We start from the raw sequence: 21,056 nt of genomic DNA, 5'->3' as shown, positions 1-21,056 counted from the left end.
AAAAAAATGAAAACATACGATGATGAAAAGAGTACCCTCCTCAATAAAGGGTGCTAGAAAAATTGGAAAGCCACATGCAAAAATATGAAAATGTCTGAATTGTTTACAACAATTATTTTTTAGTATAATATCAAAAGGCCATTTCCTTTTTGGGAAGAGATATGCATTTTATATAATGATTAGTGGCCCGGTGCACAAAATGTGTGCACGTTAAAAGGAAATTAATTGGAGGAAATATTTTAATATTGCTATTTGCCCTTTCTCTATAATAGAAGTGTCAGAGATGAAAGAAAATTAGTAAAATGTATATGAAAATCTCCCTCCTGTCAGAGTCTGGGGTGCGCTGCAGGACCTAGAGTCAAGTCCCTGCCCACCACCTGCACGTGCTTTGAAAATGCAGGAGACCCAGACCCGGCCGGCCCCACCCCTGTCAAGCCCCACTGGGAGAGGGTCATGGCCTGAGTTCTCCCGGCCCGGCGCCAGGGCGGGGGGTGCGGCCTCAGGTCCTCTGACCAGCACTGGGGCCCGGGGCATGGCCTGATGTCCCCTAGCCTGGCACTGGGGCGGGGGGGGGGGTGGCCTGAGGTCCCCCATCAAGTCCCATGGGGCGGGGAATGTGGCCTAAGGTCTTTTGGCTCACCAGGCGCTATGCAGCCTCAGATCCCTGCTATTCGGTAGTGACGTTATGGTGCCCTGGCTAATTTGCATATTCCTCTATTATTTACATAGATAGATAGATAGATAGATAGATAGATAGATAGATAGATAGATAAATTGAGAAATGCCAGTGTTCCTATTCCTTGAACAGATTAAGGGTGAAGCTGTCCAGTTTTAATAGTGTAAGCAATAATAATAAAGATTAAAAATGATTCATTAATTGTTCCTCTGGGAGCTTAAATATTCAGTACCTGCTGTTTTCCTAATTAATTGTTTTCACTGCCCCCACCCACTATCCCTCTGGTAAGCACCATATTTTGTCTGTGTCTATTAGTTTTTCTTGTTTTTTCATTTGTTACTTTCAGCCATAAGAAAAGATGAAATTCTGCCATTAATGATAACATAGATGGACCTTGAGAATATCATGCGAAGTGAAATAAGTCAAACTGAAAAAGTTAAGAACCATGTGATTTCATTAATATGTGAGATATAAAACTGAAAGGGCCTGTTTCTTTGTTTTAAATATATTTCTATTGATTTCAGAGAGGAAGGGAGAGGGAGAGATAGAAACATCAATGATGAGAGAGAATCATCAATTGGCTGCCTCCTGCACGCCCCCTACTGGGGATCGAGCCTGCAATGCAGGCATGTGCCCTTGGCTGGAATCGAACCAGGGACCCTTCAGTCTACAAGCCAACATTCTATCCACTGAGCCAAACCAGCCAGGGTGGGCCTGTTTCTTAAAACCTATTTTATCTTATAGGTATACCAGTGACCCAGTGCAAGAAGTTTGTGCATATTAAAAGGGAATTAATTACAGAAAATATTTTAATATTGCTATTTGCCCTTTATAATAGAAGTGTCAGAGATTAAAGAAAATTAGTAAAATGTATATGAAAATCTTCCTCCTGTCAGAGTCTGGGGTGCACCTTAGGAACCAGAGTCAAGTCCCCGCTCACCCATGTGTTGCCTCGAAATCGCGCGAGACCCAAACCCAGCCAGCCCCACCCCCACTGGGCTAGATCCAGACCTGGCTGGCTCCACCCCATCAAGCCCCGCTGGGTGGAGGGCAGGGCTCAGGTCCCCTGGCCCAGCACCGGGGCGAGGTGTGTGGCCTGAGATTCCCCCAGCCTGGGCCAGGGCTGGGGGCACACCTTGAGGTCCCCCGTCAAGCCCTGCCGGGTGGGGGGCATGGCCTGAGGTCCCCCCTCAAGCTCCACTGGGTGGGGGACACGACCTGAGGTCCCCTGTCCCGGCCCAGTGTCACGCAGCCTCAGGTCCTTGGTGATTGCTTGTTTAAGGCTAGTTATGGGAACTTGGCCTCTGCTGTGGGCGCAGCCATCTTGTGTTACAGAAACCCTGCCTCCACTGTGGGCCCAGCCATCTTGACCATTATGATGTGACAGTCAATTTGCATATTCCCTCTTTATTTGATATCTGCTCCAGTCACTTTATGGTTATTGTCTTTAATTAAATATGACTCTTCCAGCCATTTTTCTATACCTAATTTATTCTGCCTTCTTTTCTCCTTTTCCCTGAGGACTCCAGTAACACATATGTTAGAATTTTTTATTTACTCACATTTCACTGTAACTCCATTTTTATTTATTTTTTTAATTGGGTACATTTTACTGTTACATGTCATTTCCTCTTTTTCCTGTCATCTCAATTTGGCTATTAAACCTGTCCTGTATTTTCTAATTCTATATTTAGTGTCTTACTTCTTTATTATCATTTCTATTTATTGGCTGAGATTTGAAGAAAATCATTTATTTCATTGAGCACTTATTTTCTCTTATTTCAATGAGAATAGTTAAAATAGCCATCTTAAAAGTCCTTGTTGGCTAAATTTCATAATCTGGATTTTCTTGGAGGCTATTTCTAACCAAAAATAATTGTTAATAATAATATGACATCTGTGTAAGAATAGACAGACTAATATGGAGAAAGAGAATTTTAGGACAGATTATTTTTTCTATGGGAAGGAAAATAATATTGAATTCTAACCAAAACCAAATACCAATGTGAACTTGTCATAGATTAACAACAAAATTATAAAAGGAAAGACCATAAAAGAGAAATAGTAGGAGAATATTTATGAATTTAGGAGTAGTGTTGGACTTCTTAAATGAAAACCTAAAAGAAGAGACCACATGGCAAAAAAATGACAAATTATGTCAAAGTAAAGATTTTTGTTCAATAAAGAACAGAATGGATAAAATCATAAATTGGAAAAGGTACTTTTAATATTTGGAAACAATAATACATATATAAAAACTATATGTGAAAATATTGAATAATTATAAATCATTAAATAAATATTTAAATAGCGTATCCAAAACTCAATCAGAAAGAATGAGAAAACCAAATAGATGGATAACAACTAATGAAATTGAAAGAGTAATTAAAAAAAACTCCCAGGAAATAAAAATCCTGAATCAGATGGATTCACAGGTGAATTTTACCAAACATTCAAATAGCTAACACCTATTCTCTTCAAACTATTCAAAAAAATTTAAGATGAAGGATGACTTCCAAGCTTTTTTTAATGAGGTCAGCATTATCCTAATTGAAAAACTAGACAAAGACTCTATACAAAAAGAAAATTATAGGCCATTATCCCTGAAAAAAAGATGCTAAAATCCTCAACAAAATATTAACAAATTGGAACCAGCAATACATTACAAAAATCATACACATGAGCACGAGGGATTTATTCCAGGGATACAAGGATGATGCAATATTTGTAAATCAATCAATGTGATACATCACATAAACAAAATAAAGAATAAAAACCACATGATCATATCAATAGATGCAGAAAAGGAATTCAACAAAATCCAGCACCCATTTTTGATAAAAACTCTCAGTAAAGTGAGAATAGAGGAATCATACCACAACATAATAAAGGTCATATTTGACAAACCTACAGCCACCATCATACTCAATAGGCAAAAACTAAAAGCATTTCCTTTGTCAGGAACAGGACAGGGATGTCTGCTTTCACCAGTCTTATTAAACATAGTACAGGAAGTCCTAGCCACAGTGGTCAGACAAAAAGAAATAAAAGTCAAAAAAATTTAAAGGAGGAAATAAAACTGCCATTATTTGTAGATGACATGATATCATACACAGTCAACCCTAAAGACTCCACCAACATACTGTTAGATCGAATGAATGAATCTGGCAAAGTAGCAGGATACAAAATTAATGTCCAGTGGTATTTTATACATCAATAACAACCTCTCAGAAAGAGAAACCAAGAAAACAATCTCATTTATGACTGCAACAAAATAAATAAGGTACCTAGGCATAAAATTAACCAACAAACAAGTGTCAATATATACCATGTTCACAGATTAGAAGAATTAACATAATTAAAACATTCATTCTATCCAAAGCAATCTATAGATTCAATGCAATCCCTATTTAAATATTAACGGCATACTTCACAAATCCAGAATTTGTATGGAATTGAAAAAGACCCCGAATAGCCTCAGCAATCTTGAGAAAGAAGAACAAAGTTGGAGGGATCACAGTAGCAGATATCATACTATACTACAAAACCATCATAATCAAAACAACCTGTTACTGAAACGAGAACAGGCATATAGATCAATGGAACAGAACAGAGAGCCCAGAAATCAATCCACATCTTTATGGTCAATTAATATTTGACAAAGGAGGCAAGAGCATTCAATGGAGCAAAGACAGTATTATTATTATTTTTTAAAAAAATATATTTTATTAATTTTTTACAGAGAGGAAGAGAGAGGAGAGGGATAGAGCCAGAAACATCGATGAGAGAGAAACATCGATCAGCTGCCTCCTGCACACCTCCCACTGGGGATGTGCCTGCAACCAAGGTATGTGCCCTTGACTGGAATCGAACCCGGGACCTTTCAGTCCGCAGGCCGACGCTCTATCCACTGAGCCAAACCGGTTTCGGTGACAGTATTATTTTTTATTATATATCTCAAAGGGCAAGGGAAACAAAGGAAAAAAGTAAACAAATGGGACTCCATCAAACTAAAAAGTTTCTGCACAGCACAAGAAACAGTGAACAAAACAAAAAGACAACCAACAAAATAGAAGAAAATATTTACAAACAACAGTTCTGACAAGGGTTTAATATCCAAATGTATAAAGACCTCATACAACTCAAATAATCCAATTAAAAAATGGGCAGAGGACCTGAACAGACACTTCTCTCAGGGCGACATACAAATGCCCAACAGGTCTATGTAAAAATGCTCAACTTCAAAACTATTAGGGAGATGCAAATAAAAACTACAATGAGCCCTAGCTGGTTTGACTCAGTAGAGAGAGCGTCACTCTGTGGACTGAAGGGTCCTGGCTTTAATCCTGGTCAAGGGCACGTACCTCGGATGCAGGCTCAGTCCCAAGCCGTGCAGGAGGCAACCTATTGATATGTCTCTCTCACATCGATGTTTCTCTCTCTGTCTCTCCCCCTCCCTTCCACTCTACCTAAAATTCAATAGAGAAAATATCCTTGAGTGAGGATTAACAAAAAACTACAATGAGATATTATCTCATACCTTTAGAATGGCTATTATAAACTAGTGACCCAGTGCATGGATTCATGCACATTGAAAGGAAATTAATTAGAAGGTGGCTGGCAGGGCAAGACTGGGCAAGGTGGGCCGGACATGCGCTGGAGCCAACCTCCCGTAGTCCCTCCCCAGCTGGCAGCACCTGCAGTGCTGTGGCTTGAAGGACGTCGGCGGAGTTAGTGGGGTCCCTCTGGCAGGTGGGTCCCTTGGCCTGGCTTGCAGGGATCAAGTTGAAATTGGCTCTATGACATCCCCCAAGGGGTCCCGGAGTGCGAGAGGGGACTCTGCAAAGTTGCTGTTGTACAGGGTGTGAAATGCAAATGCAAGCGTGCAGTAAACCAGATTCAGGGCTGAAAGTGCCCCAGCAACAACATAACCCATGACCGAAGGTGGAATCCGTGGCTCCTGTGAGGAATTGGATTCCCTCCTCTCTGGTTTTGGGGTGCATCACTTAAGAACCGCCACTGCCAAGTCACTGCAGCTCAGCAGCTCCTGCGTTGAGCATCTGCCCCGTGGTGGTCAGTGTGCGTCATAGCGACCAGTTGAATGGTCAGACACTTAGCATATTAGCCTGTTATATATATAGACTAGAGGCCCAGTGTATGAAATTTGTGTACGGGTAGGCTGCCAGCTGCCGGCTGAGGCCTTCCTTGGTTCCATGCATCCCCCTGGTGTCATAGTGAGTGATCGAACTCCCAGTCAGTCAAACTCCTGAGGGGACAATTTGCATATTAGCCTTTTATTATATAGGATATAGGATAAGACAAGTAATAATAAATGTTGGAGAGGATGTGAAGAAAAAGGAACTTTCATTCACTTCTGGTGGGAATGTAGACTGGTATAGCCACTATAGAAAACAGTAGGGTGGTTCCTCAAAAATTAAGAATAGATTTACCATATGACCCAGAAAATGCCCTTTTAGGTAAAATTTGAAAATACAGATTCACAATGACATGTGCACCCCAATGTTCATTGTAGTATTGTTCACAGTGGCCAAGATATGGAAACAACTGAACTGTCCTTTGATATATGATTGGATAAAGATGTGGTCCATATATATTATGGAATACTACTCAGACATAATAAGAAATGAAATACTGCCATTTGTGACAACACAGATGGACTTTGAGAATATCATGCTAAGCAAAATAAGTCCATCAGGAAAAGTTAAAAACCATATGATGATTTCACTCATATGTGGGGTATAAAACTGAAAGCAACAAATGAACAAACAACATAGACAACAGTATTGTGGTTACCAGAGGTAAGAGGTTAAGGAGCCTAATATATGGTGATGAAAGATGATTTGATATTAGGTGGTAAACACACCATGTAATATACAGATCAGGCATCACAGAAATGTCACTTGAAACCTATATAATCTTATTAACCAATGTCACCCCAATAAATTTAATAAAAAAGGAAAAAAAACATCAAAAAGGTCTTTTGTGGATTTGAAATAAAATATTAGGCATAGTTTTCCATTTCTCCCTCATTTCATATAATATACATCTAAATTTCCTACTTGTTTTCCTTCCAATCCTTCTTAGTGCTTGTACCCTTTGTCTTGTCATTTCTCCTTAATTTGAATGTTCAGTCTTTCATCCTTTTTCTCTATATATAACATTCCCCCAGAAATAGTGTGGTATTAAGGAAACTTAAGAGTATACTACTGCCTGTTCTCAAGCAATATGCCACCCAAAATTGGTAAGTGATGACAAAATAAAATCCCAATGTTCAAGGAAAAACAAGTCATTCTCTTAAATACTATTTTTTAAATCCCCACTTGAAGACATGCTTTGAGAGATGAAAGGGAAGAGACAGAAACATCGATGTGAGAGAGAAACATCAATCAGCTGCCTTCCATATGCCCCCACCATCAATCAGATCCGCACCCCAGGTATGAGCCCTGATCAGGTCAAACTAGCAATCCTGTGGTGTATGGAATAATGCTCAACCAACTGAGCCACTCCGGCCGAGCTGAAATAACTTATTAATTATACAAATTATATAAACTAGAGGCCTGGTGCATGAAATTCGTGCATGGTGGGGGGTGTCCCTCAGCCCCGCCTGTACCCTCGCCAATCTGGGACCCCTTGGGGGATGTCCAACTGGCAGTCGGACATCCATCTCACAATCTGGGACTGCTGGCTCCTAACCGCTCGCCTGCCTGCCTGCCTGATTGCCCCTAACCGCTTCTGCCTGCCAGCCTGACTGCCCCCTAACCACTCCCCTGATGGCCTGATTGACACCTAACTGCTCCCCTACCGGCCCAATCGCCCCCAACTGTCCTCCCCTGCCAGCCTGGTCACCCCCAACTGCCCTCCCTTGCTGGCCTAGTTGCCCCAACTGCCCTCCCTTGCTGGCCTAGTCGCCTTCAACTGTCCTCCCCTGCAGGCCTGGTCACCCCCAACTGCCCTCCCTTGCTGGCCTAGTCACCCCAACTGCCCTCCCTTGCTGGCCTAGTCGCCCCCAGCTGCCCTCCCCTGCCAGCCTGATCTCACCCCCAACTGCCCTCCCCTGCCAGCCTGGTCACCCCCAAATGCCCTCCCCTGCTTGCCTGATCACCCACAACGGCCCTCCCCTGCTGGCCATCTTGTGGTGGCCATCTTGTGGTGGCCCTCTTGTGATGACATCAAGCGAGGGTGTTGCACGAGGGTGTGACGCCACCTAGGCTTTTATTACATAGGATTGCAAAACATAGGTCACAATATTCTTTGTTCAGCAACAGTATAAAACAAAACTTTTGTGTTCAGATACAAATAAAAACTTGGAGAGATGCATCCACTACCACATCATATCATTTCTCCTATTCATGTTAAATATTGTTCTGATTCTCTCTCATAATTTCCAGGAGAAATTTCATACTTTTTCACTTTACAAACTAGATCTTCAATGACCTATTTTCCATTTAGTCTCATCTCTAATAGTCTCCCATGTGCACCCTCCATGCTAGCTATTAAAAAGTAAACAGAAGGCCATATAGCTCCCTGAATGTGGCCTCCTGTCCTACATGTGTTCATGAGTTTACTTCCATTGCCTGGAATAACCCTATTCATCTCCATTTAGCTAGTTATGCAGGTACCTGTAGATTCAATTTAAATACTTTTTTCTCAACAGATTACATCATAAAAGATTATTTTTAATGACTGCCTAACAGGTTCATCGATTCTCTTACTGGTTATGCTGTTTCCAATTTTTGTTGCTAATGCTAGAATGTGTGTAGTTTTTCCTTCTATTTAATATTTGCCAAAGATAAAATCTCAACATATTCAGTAAATGCAAATTCCTCATTAAGGGTTTTTCACAGATGATAATATACCAAGTGAAAAATTTGACTTAAAAATTACCATCACAATGTAAAAACTTTTAGATCAAATCAATAAAATTATATATAGACATAAATAGGCAAGCAATGCCAACAAATGAAAATATGTGTATTTGTAAAGCATAATACTAAACCACAACTATATAAAGATAGATATATTGCTATAAGAATCGAAAGAGAATAAAGCATGATATAGATATATCATGTATATTTTTTAAGTTTGTCAAATATATGGGATTGAAAAGTGGTTTTCATAGAATATAAATCTAATTTTTAAAATTACCACAAGAATAAACAAACTTATTATGTACTAGAGGCCCAGTGCACGAAATACGTGCACTCAGGGGGCATCCCTCAGCCTGGATTGCGAGAGGGCACAGGCCAGGCTGAGGGACCCACTAGTGCATGATCGGGACTGGGGGAGGATGCGGGAGGTTGGCCAGCTGGGGAGGGACCATGGGAGGGCTCCAGGGCAAGTCTGGCCTGTCTCGCTCAGTCCCAATTGGCCGGACCCCAGCAGCAAGCTAACATACTGGTCAGAGCATCTGCCCCCCTGTGGTCAGTGCACGTCATAGCGACTGGTTGACCAGTTGAATGCCTGCCCTCTGGTGGTCAGTGCACATCATAGCAAGTGGTTGAGCAGCCTTAGCATATTATTAGCATATTACGCTTTGATTGGTTAAACGGATGACTGGATGACCAGACACTTAGCATATTAGGCTTTTACTATATAGGATAGTTGTATATGTATATACACAAATAAAGCCATATATGTGTGTGTGTGTGTGTGTATACATGTGTGTATATATGTGTATATGTGTATATGTGTATATGTATGTATATGTGTGTGTGTGTATGTATATATATGTATATGCTAGTATCAACTGGGATAATAAAATAAGTTTGCTTAAATATCTACTCACCAGGACTCCCTCCGTCATTGTCTTCTGGGTTCCTGGGTCCTGAAGAGGGGTGAATAGGAAAGAGTAAGGATGTTTTCCAGCCTGTCAGTTTTGGCCATGAGATAGTCCTTTGTACCCTAACAAAACGCAGATGATATTTTACCTAGAAGTAGCAATAGGAAACAAACTATGCTTAAAACTGAACAAACTGAAAAGCAAATATTAGAAATAAAGGACAGTTAAGAACATAAAAAAAAACCATGTGATTTGAAAGAGGAGACTCATCTGATGTCAACATGATACTGAATGCCTGGAAATGGCAGTGACTCCCAAGGTAATATATATGCTCCAATCACATCTACATCTGAAGTCCTCTCAACATGCAGACAGTTCACAAAAGCAAGATATACATATGGTCCATAAATACATGAAAAGTTTCTCAATGTCACATGTGAAATAAATGTGAATTAAAACCACAGAGATAATTTTTCTTACCTATCACACTGGAAAAATCAAAAAGCTTAACCACACATTCTGTTAGCAAAGCTACAGACAAAAAGGCACTTTAATTCATTGCTTGTAGGATGCAAAATGGCACAACTGTAATGGAGAATCTTGTAATGTATAACAGAATTACATATGCATTTACTGTTTGATTCAGCAATCCTACTTCCAGGAACAGACTTGAAATATATATCTCCAACAATAAGAAGAAAAGGTAGGTACAAGTTTGTTGTTAATGTTATCTGTGGTGGAAATGTATTGAAATCAATTGCTCATAAATAGGAGACTGCATAAACTATGGTATATGAACACAATAGAGAGCTATGTATCTGTTCAAGGTATAGTCAGAAAATAGAAATCATACTAGATAGAAAGGGTAGGAAAATTCTAAGGTATCAGGTAGCAACAGCAGACAGCAGCCACCAGCCCTAGGACTAAGGGAACAAAAGCAAGAGTTTACGATTACTAAAAATTATCTTACCTAATAAAAGAGAAACATGCAAATTAACCATCACTCTGCTTCGCCCAGAGCCAATCAGAGTGAGTATGCAAATTAACCCAACAAAGATGGAGGTTAATTTGCATATGCAGGTGCAGAGCAGTGTGAAGCCTGCTATGAGGGGAAGGGCGGCGACAGCGGGAGCTACTGGAGTGGTACTCCAGACAGAAGCTAGGACTTGCCGGCTCCTGGGCAGCCGGGGAGCGGGGACTTGCCGGCCCCCGGGCGGCTGGGAATGAAGCCAGGGGCCCATTCTTGCACGAATATCATGCAACGGGCCTCTAGCAAACTTAGAGGAGAAGTCCTGTGGGGCTGAAAACCAAACTTCTGAGGAGAATGCACAAGCCAGCGTGAGAAAGAAGGTCCTCTGGGACTGGACCTAGATTTCTGAGAAGGAGCTCCAGCCTTCTGGTGCTGGTTAGCTTTGAGAGGCTGTGATGAGGCTGATTCTGAAAGCTGTTGGACAATCTGCAAACTGTATTTGACTGCTGCTATGGGAAGAAAGTGCTGCTGCCAAAAAGAAGTGTTGCTGGGATGTCACTCATAGGAACTACAAGCAGACAGAGAGCCAACAGGAAAGTTCAAATTTCTTCCCCAAGTCCTGTGCTTTAATAGTAGAGTCTTATATAGAGCTGGCTGAAAAAAACAGAAGTGTAGCTACAGCATCAAAGAGCAGAGTAAAGGAATGAATTTATGGCTCAAAAAGAGACTTACTGACAAGTATACATAAAAAATGAGGCATACATATGTAATTTATACTATATAACATATTAATTTAAATGTATACATCTCCATACATTTATATATAATACTTATGTCGTTTATATTTTATCAATATATCTAATCTTTGATGCATTGCCAAAGAAGTTGGAAATATCAGTACACTTCCACCAAAATACTTCAGCATTTACTAGAATTAAATACTTGTTTATAGTTCTTATTTGAGGTAAAATTAGATACAATAAAATGGACAAATCTTAACTGTATATCTGCTTAACTGTACATATATTTTGGCAAATGCATAGTTTTTGTAATCCAAACCACATACAAGATAAACAAGAACCTCAACCCCAGAAAGTTTTCTCATGCCCCTTTCTAGTTCATCCTGATCACACTCCCTCAGAGATAAATTTTTTTTTCTGATTTCACCATAGGTTAATATTGCCTGTAATAGAATTTCATATAAATAAAACTCAAAAGCATTATACTCTTTTCCATAGGCTTCTTTTATCAGAAAGAATAACTGCTTTTTTTCAGTAGTTAATTCATTTTTGTCACTGAGCAATATTCCACAGTGTAAATATAACAGAGGTCATTAATTTTCCGGTTGAAAATTACCTGACTGTTCCCAATAATTATTTGGCTAATATGGACAATGCTGTTATGAACATTCTTACACATCTCTTTTGTGAAAATATGTTTTCCTTCTTTAGAGTAAATTCATAGGAGTACAACTGATGAATCATATAGGATAGATGTGTGTTAGACTTATTTGAGCAAACAAATGGCAGACATATTTCTAATCTGATCATACCATTTTATAGTCTCACCAACAGTGGCTTCACATCCTAACAGTTAGTATCGTCAGACTAATTTTTGCCTTCCTGATGGAGGGTAGAGGTGTCTCATTGTGGCTTAAGTTTGTACTTTCCTGATGTATAATGGCATTGCATACTTTTCATGTCTTTATTGGCCATTCATATATCTGCTCTGACAAACTATTTAAATATTTTGTTTATCTTTGAAACTGGGCTGCTTGTCTCTTTATTATTGAGTTGTAGGACTTTTAAAAATATCTTGGGAGAACCAAGATGGCGATACTTGCTGCCTCCCACAACCACATCAAAATTACAACTAAAATAAAGAACAACCATCACTCAGAACCACCTGAAATCTGGCTGAATGAAAGTCCTACAAATAGAGAAGCAAAGAAGAAAGAACGTTGAGGCTGGTAGGAGGGACAGAGGTGCAGAAGGAGCTGGTCCAACACCCACCTGCATCGTGGTTTTATTCAGGAGGGATATCTCCACTGCAGAGGCCACCTATGAGAATCAGGGGGTTCCAGCCCCTCATCAGACCCCCACCCCAGGTTACAGAGATGGGAAGAGAGGTCCCTGTAACTTTAGGCTTTAAAAACCACCAGGGATTGTGGCTGAGTAACACTGAGGCTGCTGGAGACCCAGCAGTTCCTCTTAAAGGGCCAGCACATGGTCTTAGTCAGACTTGCTCCCTCTGAGCTCCAGCCCTGGGGTGGTGGCTTAAAAGGAACCTGGAACATTCAGGGAGGAACTGGATTGTCTGGCATCAGGGCAAGAACTTGGAGATGGCTTTCTCCCAAATAGGGGTACTTGCAGGGGTCATTGTTCTTATGCTGGGACCTTCCTGTCACAGAGCTGTCTGGCAGCCATATCTGAGTCTCCATCAGCCTGACCCACACTGTCCGCCCCACCCTGGTGATTCCCTGAAACCCTGCCCCATCCAATTTGCAGACCCACCCAAGTTGTTTGCAGAGACTTTTCCATATGAATGGCCTGTCCTGGATCAGTCTTCAGATTTTTCTAAAATCTCTCAAAAAAGTAGTAGTTGGCATCAGTGTGCCCCATACCTATGAATAAGAGGGCCCAGACCCAGCACTAGCAGCAGCCTGCCTTACTTCACAGCTTGGCCTTGCCTGGACACTTCCAAGCCCAATACAAGTAGCAGCCATCTGCAAAGGGCTCTGTAGCTCTTACCAGATGGCTCTAGGTCAGTGGTTGGCAAACTGTGGCTCGCGAGCCACATGCGGCTCTTTGGCCCCTTGAGTGTGGCTCTTCCACAAAATACCATGGCCTGGGCAAGTCTATTTTGAAGAAGTGGCGTTAGAAGAAGTTTAAGTTTAAAAAATATGGCTCTCAAAAGAAATTTCAATCGTTGTACTGTTGATATTTGGCTCTGTTGACTAATGAGTTTGCCGACCACTGCTCTAGGTAGTGGCTGACTTTGCACCTCCCAGGAGGCCCCAGAGCCAGTGCACTTGGTGGACAGCTTCAGACCAAACCAGATTACAACTCTACACATCCACAAGGGACATATTCAAGAGGCAGACTCAGTGAGCACCAAATCCCCACTGAAGCAAGTCCTGCTCCATAAGGGAGTCTTCTTAGCAGCTCTTCACTATAGACAAAGCTGGTCCTCACAGCCGATTGACCCGGAGGTCAATTGTCCCCAGTGACACCAACAACAAGTCTCAACTACAACAAGACTGTGCACAATAACCCACAAAGGTTTGCACTTAGAGTGCCCACTCTGGTGACTAGGAAGGCTGATACACTGGGCCCTACAGGACATCTACTACACAAGGCCATTCTACCAATTCCAGGAGTCATAACACCTCTACCTAATACATAGAAACAAACACAGGGAAGCAGCCAAAATACAGAGACAAAGAAATTGTCACAAATGAAAGAACAGGCGAAATCTCCAGAAAAAGCACTAAATAAAATGGAAGCAAGCAAACTACTAGGTACACAGTTAAAACAATGGTTATAAGGATGCTCAAGAATCTTAACAAGAGTTTCAAGGGAATTAATGAGAGCTTCAAGGGACTTGAAGCATACCAATATTCACATTATGGGGGTGCCAGAAGGAGAAGAGAGAGCAATTTATTGAACACCTATTTGAAGAAATAATTACAAAAACCTTTCCCTACCTGGTGAAAGAAATAGTCCAGAAAGACTTACAAGTCCAGGAAGCACAGACAATTCCAAACAAGAGGAACCCACAGAGGCTCACACCAAGACACATCATAATTAAAATGCAAAAATTTAAACACATAGAGAAAATCTTAAAAGCAGCAAGAGTAAAGCAGTTACTTATCTACAAGGGAGTGCCCAATATGACTATTGATTTTTCAACAGAAACTTTGCAGGCCATATGTGAGTGGCAAGAGATATTCAAAGTGATGGAAAACAAGAACCTACAATCAAGATTACTCTATCCAGCAAAGCTATTATTTGGAATTGAAGGTCAAATAAAGAGTTTCATAAACAAGGAAAAGCTAAAGGAGTTCATCACCACCAAACCAATATTACAAGAAATTTTAAAGGGTCTTCTATAATAAGAAGAATAAAAAGATAAAAAGTATCTTACCTAATAATAGACAAACATGTAAGTTAGCCATACCTCTGTATGCCCACAGCCAATCAGAGTGAGTATGCAAATTAGAAGGCCAAAGATGGCACCGCCCAGCTGCTCCAGGCATGGAGTGGCCAGGCAGGGCAGGATGCCTGCTATGAGAGGGAGGGCAGGGGGCAAAGGGATCTACAGGAGCAGAGTGCCGCAGTGAAGACAAACTGCAGACTCCGGAGTCTGCAGCGAAGACAAAGACGGCAGAATCCAGCCAGAGTCTGCAGCAAAGACGAAGACGGCAGTCTGCAGCAAAGATGGCAGACTCTGGCCGGAATCTGCAGTGAAGCAGTGAAGACGAACCGGCTGGAGTCTGCAGCGAAGACGAAGATGGCAGACTCTGGCTGGAGCGAAGGCCTGGGTCCCAGGTGCTAGAGGAAAACCGGTGCTGGAAGCCAAGGGAAGGAAGGCCTATTACACGAATCTCTTTGTGCAATGGGCCTCTAGTCCTATATAATAAAAGGCTAACATGCAAATGGACTGAACGCAGAATGACCAGCCACTATCATGCACACTGACCACGAGGGGGCAGACACTCAATGCAAGAGCTGCCCCCTGGTGGTCAGTGCATTCCCACAGGGGGAGTGCTGCTCAGCCAGAAGCCAGCCTCACAGCTGATGAGTGCAGCGGTGATGGCAGGAGCCTCTCCTGCCTTCATAGCAGTGCTAAGGATGTCTGACTGCCAGCCATCAGTCGGACATCCCCTGAGGGCTCCCAGACTGCGAGAGGGTGCAGGCTAGGCTGAGGGATCCCCCCTGAGTGCATTAATTTTGTGCACCAGGCCTCTAGTATGCAATAAAATGGCAATAAATACATACCTATCAACAATTGGATCTGCAAATCAAAATAAATGAACAAGGAGTCTGATGAACATAATAAATTGATAAATAAAATAGAACTGAAGGCATGGAAACATGGAACACACTGATAAATATCAAGGGGAAGGGGGGCAGAGATTAACCAAAGATCTTATATGCATATATGCATTACCTATGTACACAGACAATAGGGTGGTGAAGGCCTGGGGCATGGCAGAAACTGCAATGGGGGGGAAACTGGGAGAATCTGTAATACTCTCATAAATAAAGATTTGAAATAAATAAATATATAAGTAAATAAATATCTTGGCTGCTAATACATTGTCATATATATATATATATATATATATATATATATATATATATATATAAATGCTCCAACACTATGCCTTGATAATTCATTTTATTAATGTATTTTTAAAATATTTTTAAGTAATTAAAATATTTATTAAAACAACTGTAATTTTTTTTTAGGTTGGTAGAATAACATTTATTAAAGTAATGCCATGGGTTAATAGAAACAACAAAGATCCAAAGAAGTAAAACGCAAGCTATGTAAAATCTCAACTAACAACTAATATATTAGTTAGCTAATTTATTCATTCATTAGCTAACTAAAAACCCAAGAAAGACAAGACACCCAATATAATAAAGTACTGCAAAATAATTGGCAATTTCCAACTATCAAAATTGTGATTTTGCATTTCATGTCCTTTTCTCAATCAAGAAAATAATTCTTTTTGAATGTTATATAACATACTAGAGGCCTGGTGCACGAAATTCATGCACTTGGGGGGGGGGGTCCCTCAGCCCAGCCTGCACACTCACACAGTCCAGGAGCCCTTGGGGGATGTCTGACTGACGTCGGGGGAGTGGGCCTAAGCCATCAGTTGGACATCCTTAGCACTGCCGTGGAGGCGGGAGAGGCTCCCGCCACGGCCGCTGTTCTCGCCTGAGCCTGGCTTTTGGTTGAGCAGCGCTCCTCCTGTGGGAGCGTACTGACCACCAGGGGGCATCTTCTGCATTAAGCGTCTGCCCCCTGGTGATCAGTGTACGTCATAGTGAACACTTGAGCGGCCTTAGCATATCATTAGCGTATTACACTTTGATTGGTTGAATGGACAACTGGACAACCAGACACTTAGCATATTAGGCTCTTATTATCATATATAATAAAGAGCTAATATGCAAATTGACCATCACTTCAACACACAAGATGGCCACCCCATATGGTCAAAGATGGCCACCCCCATGTGGACACAAGATGGCTGCCACAAAATGGCTGGCAGGGGAAGACAGTTGTGGGTGATCAGGCCAGCAGGGGAGGGCAGTTGTAAAGGACCAGACCTGCAGGGGAGGGCAGTTAGGGGGACCAGGCCTGCAGAGGAGGGCAGTTGGGGGTGACCAGGCCTGCAGGGGAGGGCAGTTAGGGGTGACCAGGCTGGCATGGGAGCGCAGTTTGGGGCAATTGAGCCAGCAGGGGAGCAATTAGGTGTGGATCAGGCTGGCAGGCAGAAGTGGTTAGGGGCAATCAGGCAGGCAGGCAGGTGAATGATTGGAAGCCAGCAGTCCTGGATTGTGAGAGGGATGTCTGACTGCCTGTTTAGGCCTGATCCTACCGAGGGATCCCAGATTGGAGAGGGTACAGGCTGGGCTGAGGGACACACACCCCCATGCATGAATTTCATGCACTGGGCCTCTAATATAGGATATATAATGGCAAGATAGATATAAGACAATTATAAATTTACATGCAGTTGTAAGAAATAATAAACAGATTGTGTATAATCTTTAATTTCTCCCAATGATAAAATTCCATAAAATTATAATATAATACCATACCCAGGGTATTGACACTGATACAAATCACTAATCTTATTCAGAGTTCCCTAGTTTTACTTGTACTCACGTCATATGTATTACATTCTATATAACTTTATCAGATGTGAAAGTTCAAGATACAAAACATTCCAACACTTCTTTTTTCTGATAGTTATTCCCTGACAATCCCCTCTTTTTTATTTTAGCGGTTTATTTTTTTCTTTTTTCTTTTAATTTAAATTCTTGAAAAAATTTTTTTCTTTATTGATTAAGGTATTACATATGTGTCCTTATCCGGGGGAGTGGTCAATGGGGAAAAAAGCAGACTTACATAATAAAGTATTAAGTAATAAAGTATTATGTAAGTCTGCTTTTTTCCCCATTGACCACTCCCCTGCTGCCTTCACACCCCAGCACATGTCCCCACCGCCCCCCCCATCTGTGTTCACTGGTTATGCGCATATGCATGCATACAAATCCTTTGGCTGATCTCTTACCCCCTTACCCCCTGCCTTCCCTCATAGGTTGGACAATCTGTTCAACTCTGGTTCTATTTTTGTTCATCAGTTTATGTTGTTCATTATACTCCACAAAAGAGTGAGATCATGCGATATTTATATTTCTCTGAGTGGCTTATTACACTTAGCATAATGCTCTCCAGTTCCATCCATGCTGTTGCAAATGGTAAGAATTCCTTTTTTGCAGCAGCATAGTATTCCATTGTGCAGATGTAACACTTTTTTTTTCAAATTTTTATTAAGGTATTATATGTGTACATATCTTACCATTGCCCCCCACCCCCACCCCACTCCCATACATGCCCTCACCCCCCAATGTTTTGCATCCGTTGTTTACTCTTATATGCATGCATACAAGTCCTTCAGTTGATCTCTTATTTCCCCCACCTCTCCCTAACCTTACCGCTGTAATTTGACAGTCTGTTTGATGCTTTACTGCCTCTGTAACTATCTTTTTGTTCATCAGTTTATAATGTTTTTCATTATCCCCAAATGAGTGGGATCATGTGGTATTTTTCTTTCATTGACTGGCTTATTTCACTTAGCATAATGTTCTCTAATTCCATCCAAGTGCCTACAAATGGTAGTAATTCCTTCTTTTTTATGGCAGCATAGTATTCCATTGTGTAGATGTACCATAGTTTTCTGATCCAGTCATCTGCTGATGGGCACCTAGGCTGTTTCAAAATCTTAGCTATGGTAAATTGTGCTGCTATGAACATAGGGGTGCATATATCCTTTCTGATTGGTGTTTTTAGTTTCTTGGGATATATTCCTAGGAGTGGGATTACTGGGTCAAATGGGAGTTCCATTTTCAGTTTTTTGAGGAAACTCCATACTGTTCTCCACAGTGGCTGCACCAGTCTGCATTCCCACCAGCAGTGCACGAGGGTTCCTTTTTCTCCGGATCCTCGCCAACACTTGTCGTTTGTTTATTTGTTGATGATAGCCATTCTGACAGGTGTGAGATGGTATCGCATTGTTGTTTTGATTTGCATCTCTCGGATAATTAGTGACTTTGAGCATGTTTTCATGTGTCTCTTGGCCTTCCTTCTGTCTTCTTTCGAAAAGATTCTATTTAGGTCCGTTGCCCATTTTTTATTGGATCCTTTATCTTCCTTTTATTAAGTTGTATAAGCTGCCTGTAGATGTTGGAAATTAAACCTTTATCAGTGATACCATTTGCAAATATGTTCTCCCATACAGTGGGGTTTCTTGTTGTTTTGTTGATGGTTTCTTTTGCTGTGCAAAAGCTTTTTATTTTTATGTAGTCCCATTTGTTTATTTTCTCTTTGGCTTCCATTGCCCTAGGGGCAGTATCACTGAAAAAGTTCTTTTGGCATATGTCTGAGATTTTGCTGCCTGTGGATTCCTCTAGTATTTTCATGGTTTCCCGTCTTATATTTAAGTCCTGTATCCATTTTGAGTTTATTTTTGTGTATGGTGTAAGTTGGTGATCTAGTTTCATTTTTTTTCATGTATCTGTCCAATTTTCCCAACACCATTTATTGAAGAGACTGTCTTGACTCCATTGTATGCTCATGCCTCCTTTGTCAAATATTAATTGCGCATATTGGTTTGGGTCGATATCTGGATTCTCTATTCTATTCCATTGATCTATATGTCTGTTCTTGTGCCAGTACCAGTCTGTTTTGAGGACAGTGGCTTTGTAATACAGCTTGAAATCTGGTATTGAGATCCCTCCTACTTTATTCTTCTTTCTCAGGATTGCTGTGGCTATTCGGGGTCTTTTTTTATTCCAGATGAATTTTTGGAGAGTTCTTTCTAGGTCTGTGAAATATGCTGTTGGTATTTTAATGGGGAGTGCATTGAATCTATAGATTGCTTTGGGTAGTATGGACATTTTGATGATGTTGATTCTACCAATCCATGAACATGGTATGTTCTTCCATCTGTTTACATCTTCCTCTATCTCTTTTTTCAGTGTCCTGTAGTTTTCCGCATGTAGGTCTTTTACGTCCTTGGTTAGGTTTATTCCTAAGTATCTTAATTTTTTTGGTGCGATGGAGAATGGGATTGCTTTTTTAGTCTCTCTTTCTGTAAGTTCACTGTTGGTGTATAGAAATGCCATAGATTTCTTGGTGTTAATTTTGTATCCTGCTACATTGCCGAATTCATTTATTAAGTCTGTTAGTTTTTTGATGGAGTCTTTCGGGTTTTTTTATGTACAATATCATGTCATCTGCAAATAAGGACAGCTTTACTTCTTCTTTTCCAATTTGGATGCCTTTTATTTCTTCTTCTTGTCTAATTGCAGTGGCTAATACTTCCAGTACTATGTCAAACAGGAGTGGTGAGAGTGGGCATCCTTGTCTTGTTCCTGTTCTTAGGGGAAATGGTTTTAGTTTTTGCCCATTGAGTATGATGTTAGCTGTGGGTTTATCATATATAGCTTTTATTATGTTGAGGTATGATCCTTCTATTCCCACCTTGTTGAGAGTTTTTATCAAGAAAGGGTGTTGGATTTTGTCAAATGCTTTTTCTGCATCAATTGATATGACTATGTGATTTTTATCTTTCAATTTGTTTATGTGATGTATCACATTTATTGATTTTCGGATATTGTACCATCCTTGCATTCCTGGAATAAACCCTACTTGGTCATGGTGTATGATCTTTCTGATGTACTGCTGGATCCGATTTGCTAGAATTTTGTTGAGGATTTTGGCATCTACATTCATGAGGGATATTGGCCTGTAATTCTCCTTCATTGTGTTGTCTTTATCTGGTTTTGGTATTAGGGTGATGCTGGCTTCATAGAATGAGCTTGGAAGTGTTCCTTCCTCTTGAATTTTTTGGAATAGTCTGAGGAGGATAGGTTTTAGTTCTTCCTTGAAAGTTTGGTAAAACTCTCCTGTGAAGCCGTCTGGCCCCGGGCTTTTGTTTGCTGGAAGCTCTTTGATGACTGCTTCAATTTCTTCCATAGTTACTGGCATATTGAGCTGTTTAGATTCTTCCTGATTGAGTTTTGGAAGGTTATATTTTTCTAGGAATATGTCCATTTCCTCCAGGTTGTCCAGTTTGTTGGAATAGAGTTGTTCGTAGTATTTTTTAACAATCCTTTGTATTTCGGCGGGATCTGTTGTTATTTCACCTCTTTCATTTCTGATTTTGTTTATTTGGGTCCTCTCTCTTTGCTTCTTGGTGAGCCTGGCTAGAGGTTCATCAATCTTGTTTATCCTTTCAAAGAACCAGCTCTTGGTTTTGTTGATCTTTTGTATTGTTTCTTTGGTCTCTATGTCGTTTATCT

The 21,056-nt window shown here is 40.8% G+C and overlaps 1 protein-coding gene across 1 annotated transcript in view; it reads right to left on the bottom strand.

Moving 5' to 3' along the window:
• The window catches only part of LOC308252652 (phospholipid-transporting ATPase ABCA3-like), a gene marked incomplete at both ends in the record, with an annotated part of 430,835 nt that overhangs the window by 393,443 nt on the left and 16,336 nt on the right, over positions 1 to 21,056 (bottom strand). Inside the window, one exon of the mRNA XM_080677417.1 lies at positions 9,483 to 9,624. Coding sequence (XP_080533543.1) covers positions 9,483 to 9,624 — 142 coding nt within the window. The remainder of the gene's footprint in view (positions 1 to 9,482; positions 9,625 to 21,056) is intronic.

Source organism: Plecotus auritus (genome assembly GCF_963455305.1).
Source record: "Plecotus auritus genome assembly, chromosome: 7".
NCBI classification, from domain to species: Eukaryota; Metazoa; Chordata; class Mammalia; order Chiroptera; family Vespertilionidae; genus Plecotus; species Plecotus auritus.
Note: the sequence above shows the minus strand (reverse complement) of the source record. Positions and strands in the feature narration are given on the sequence as shown.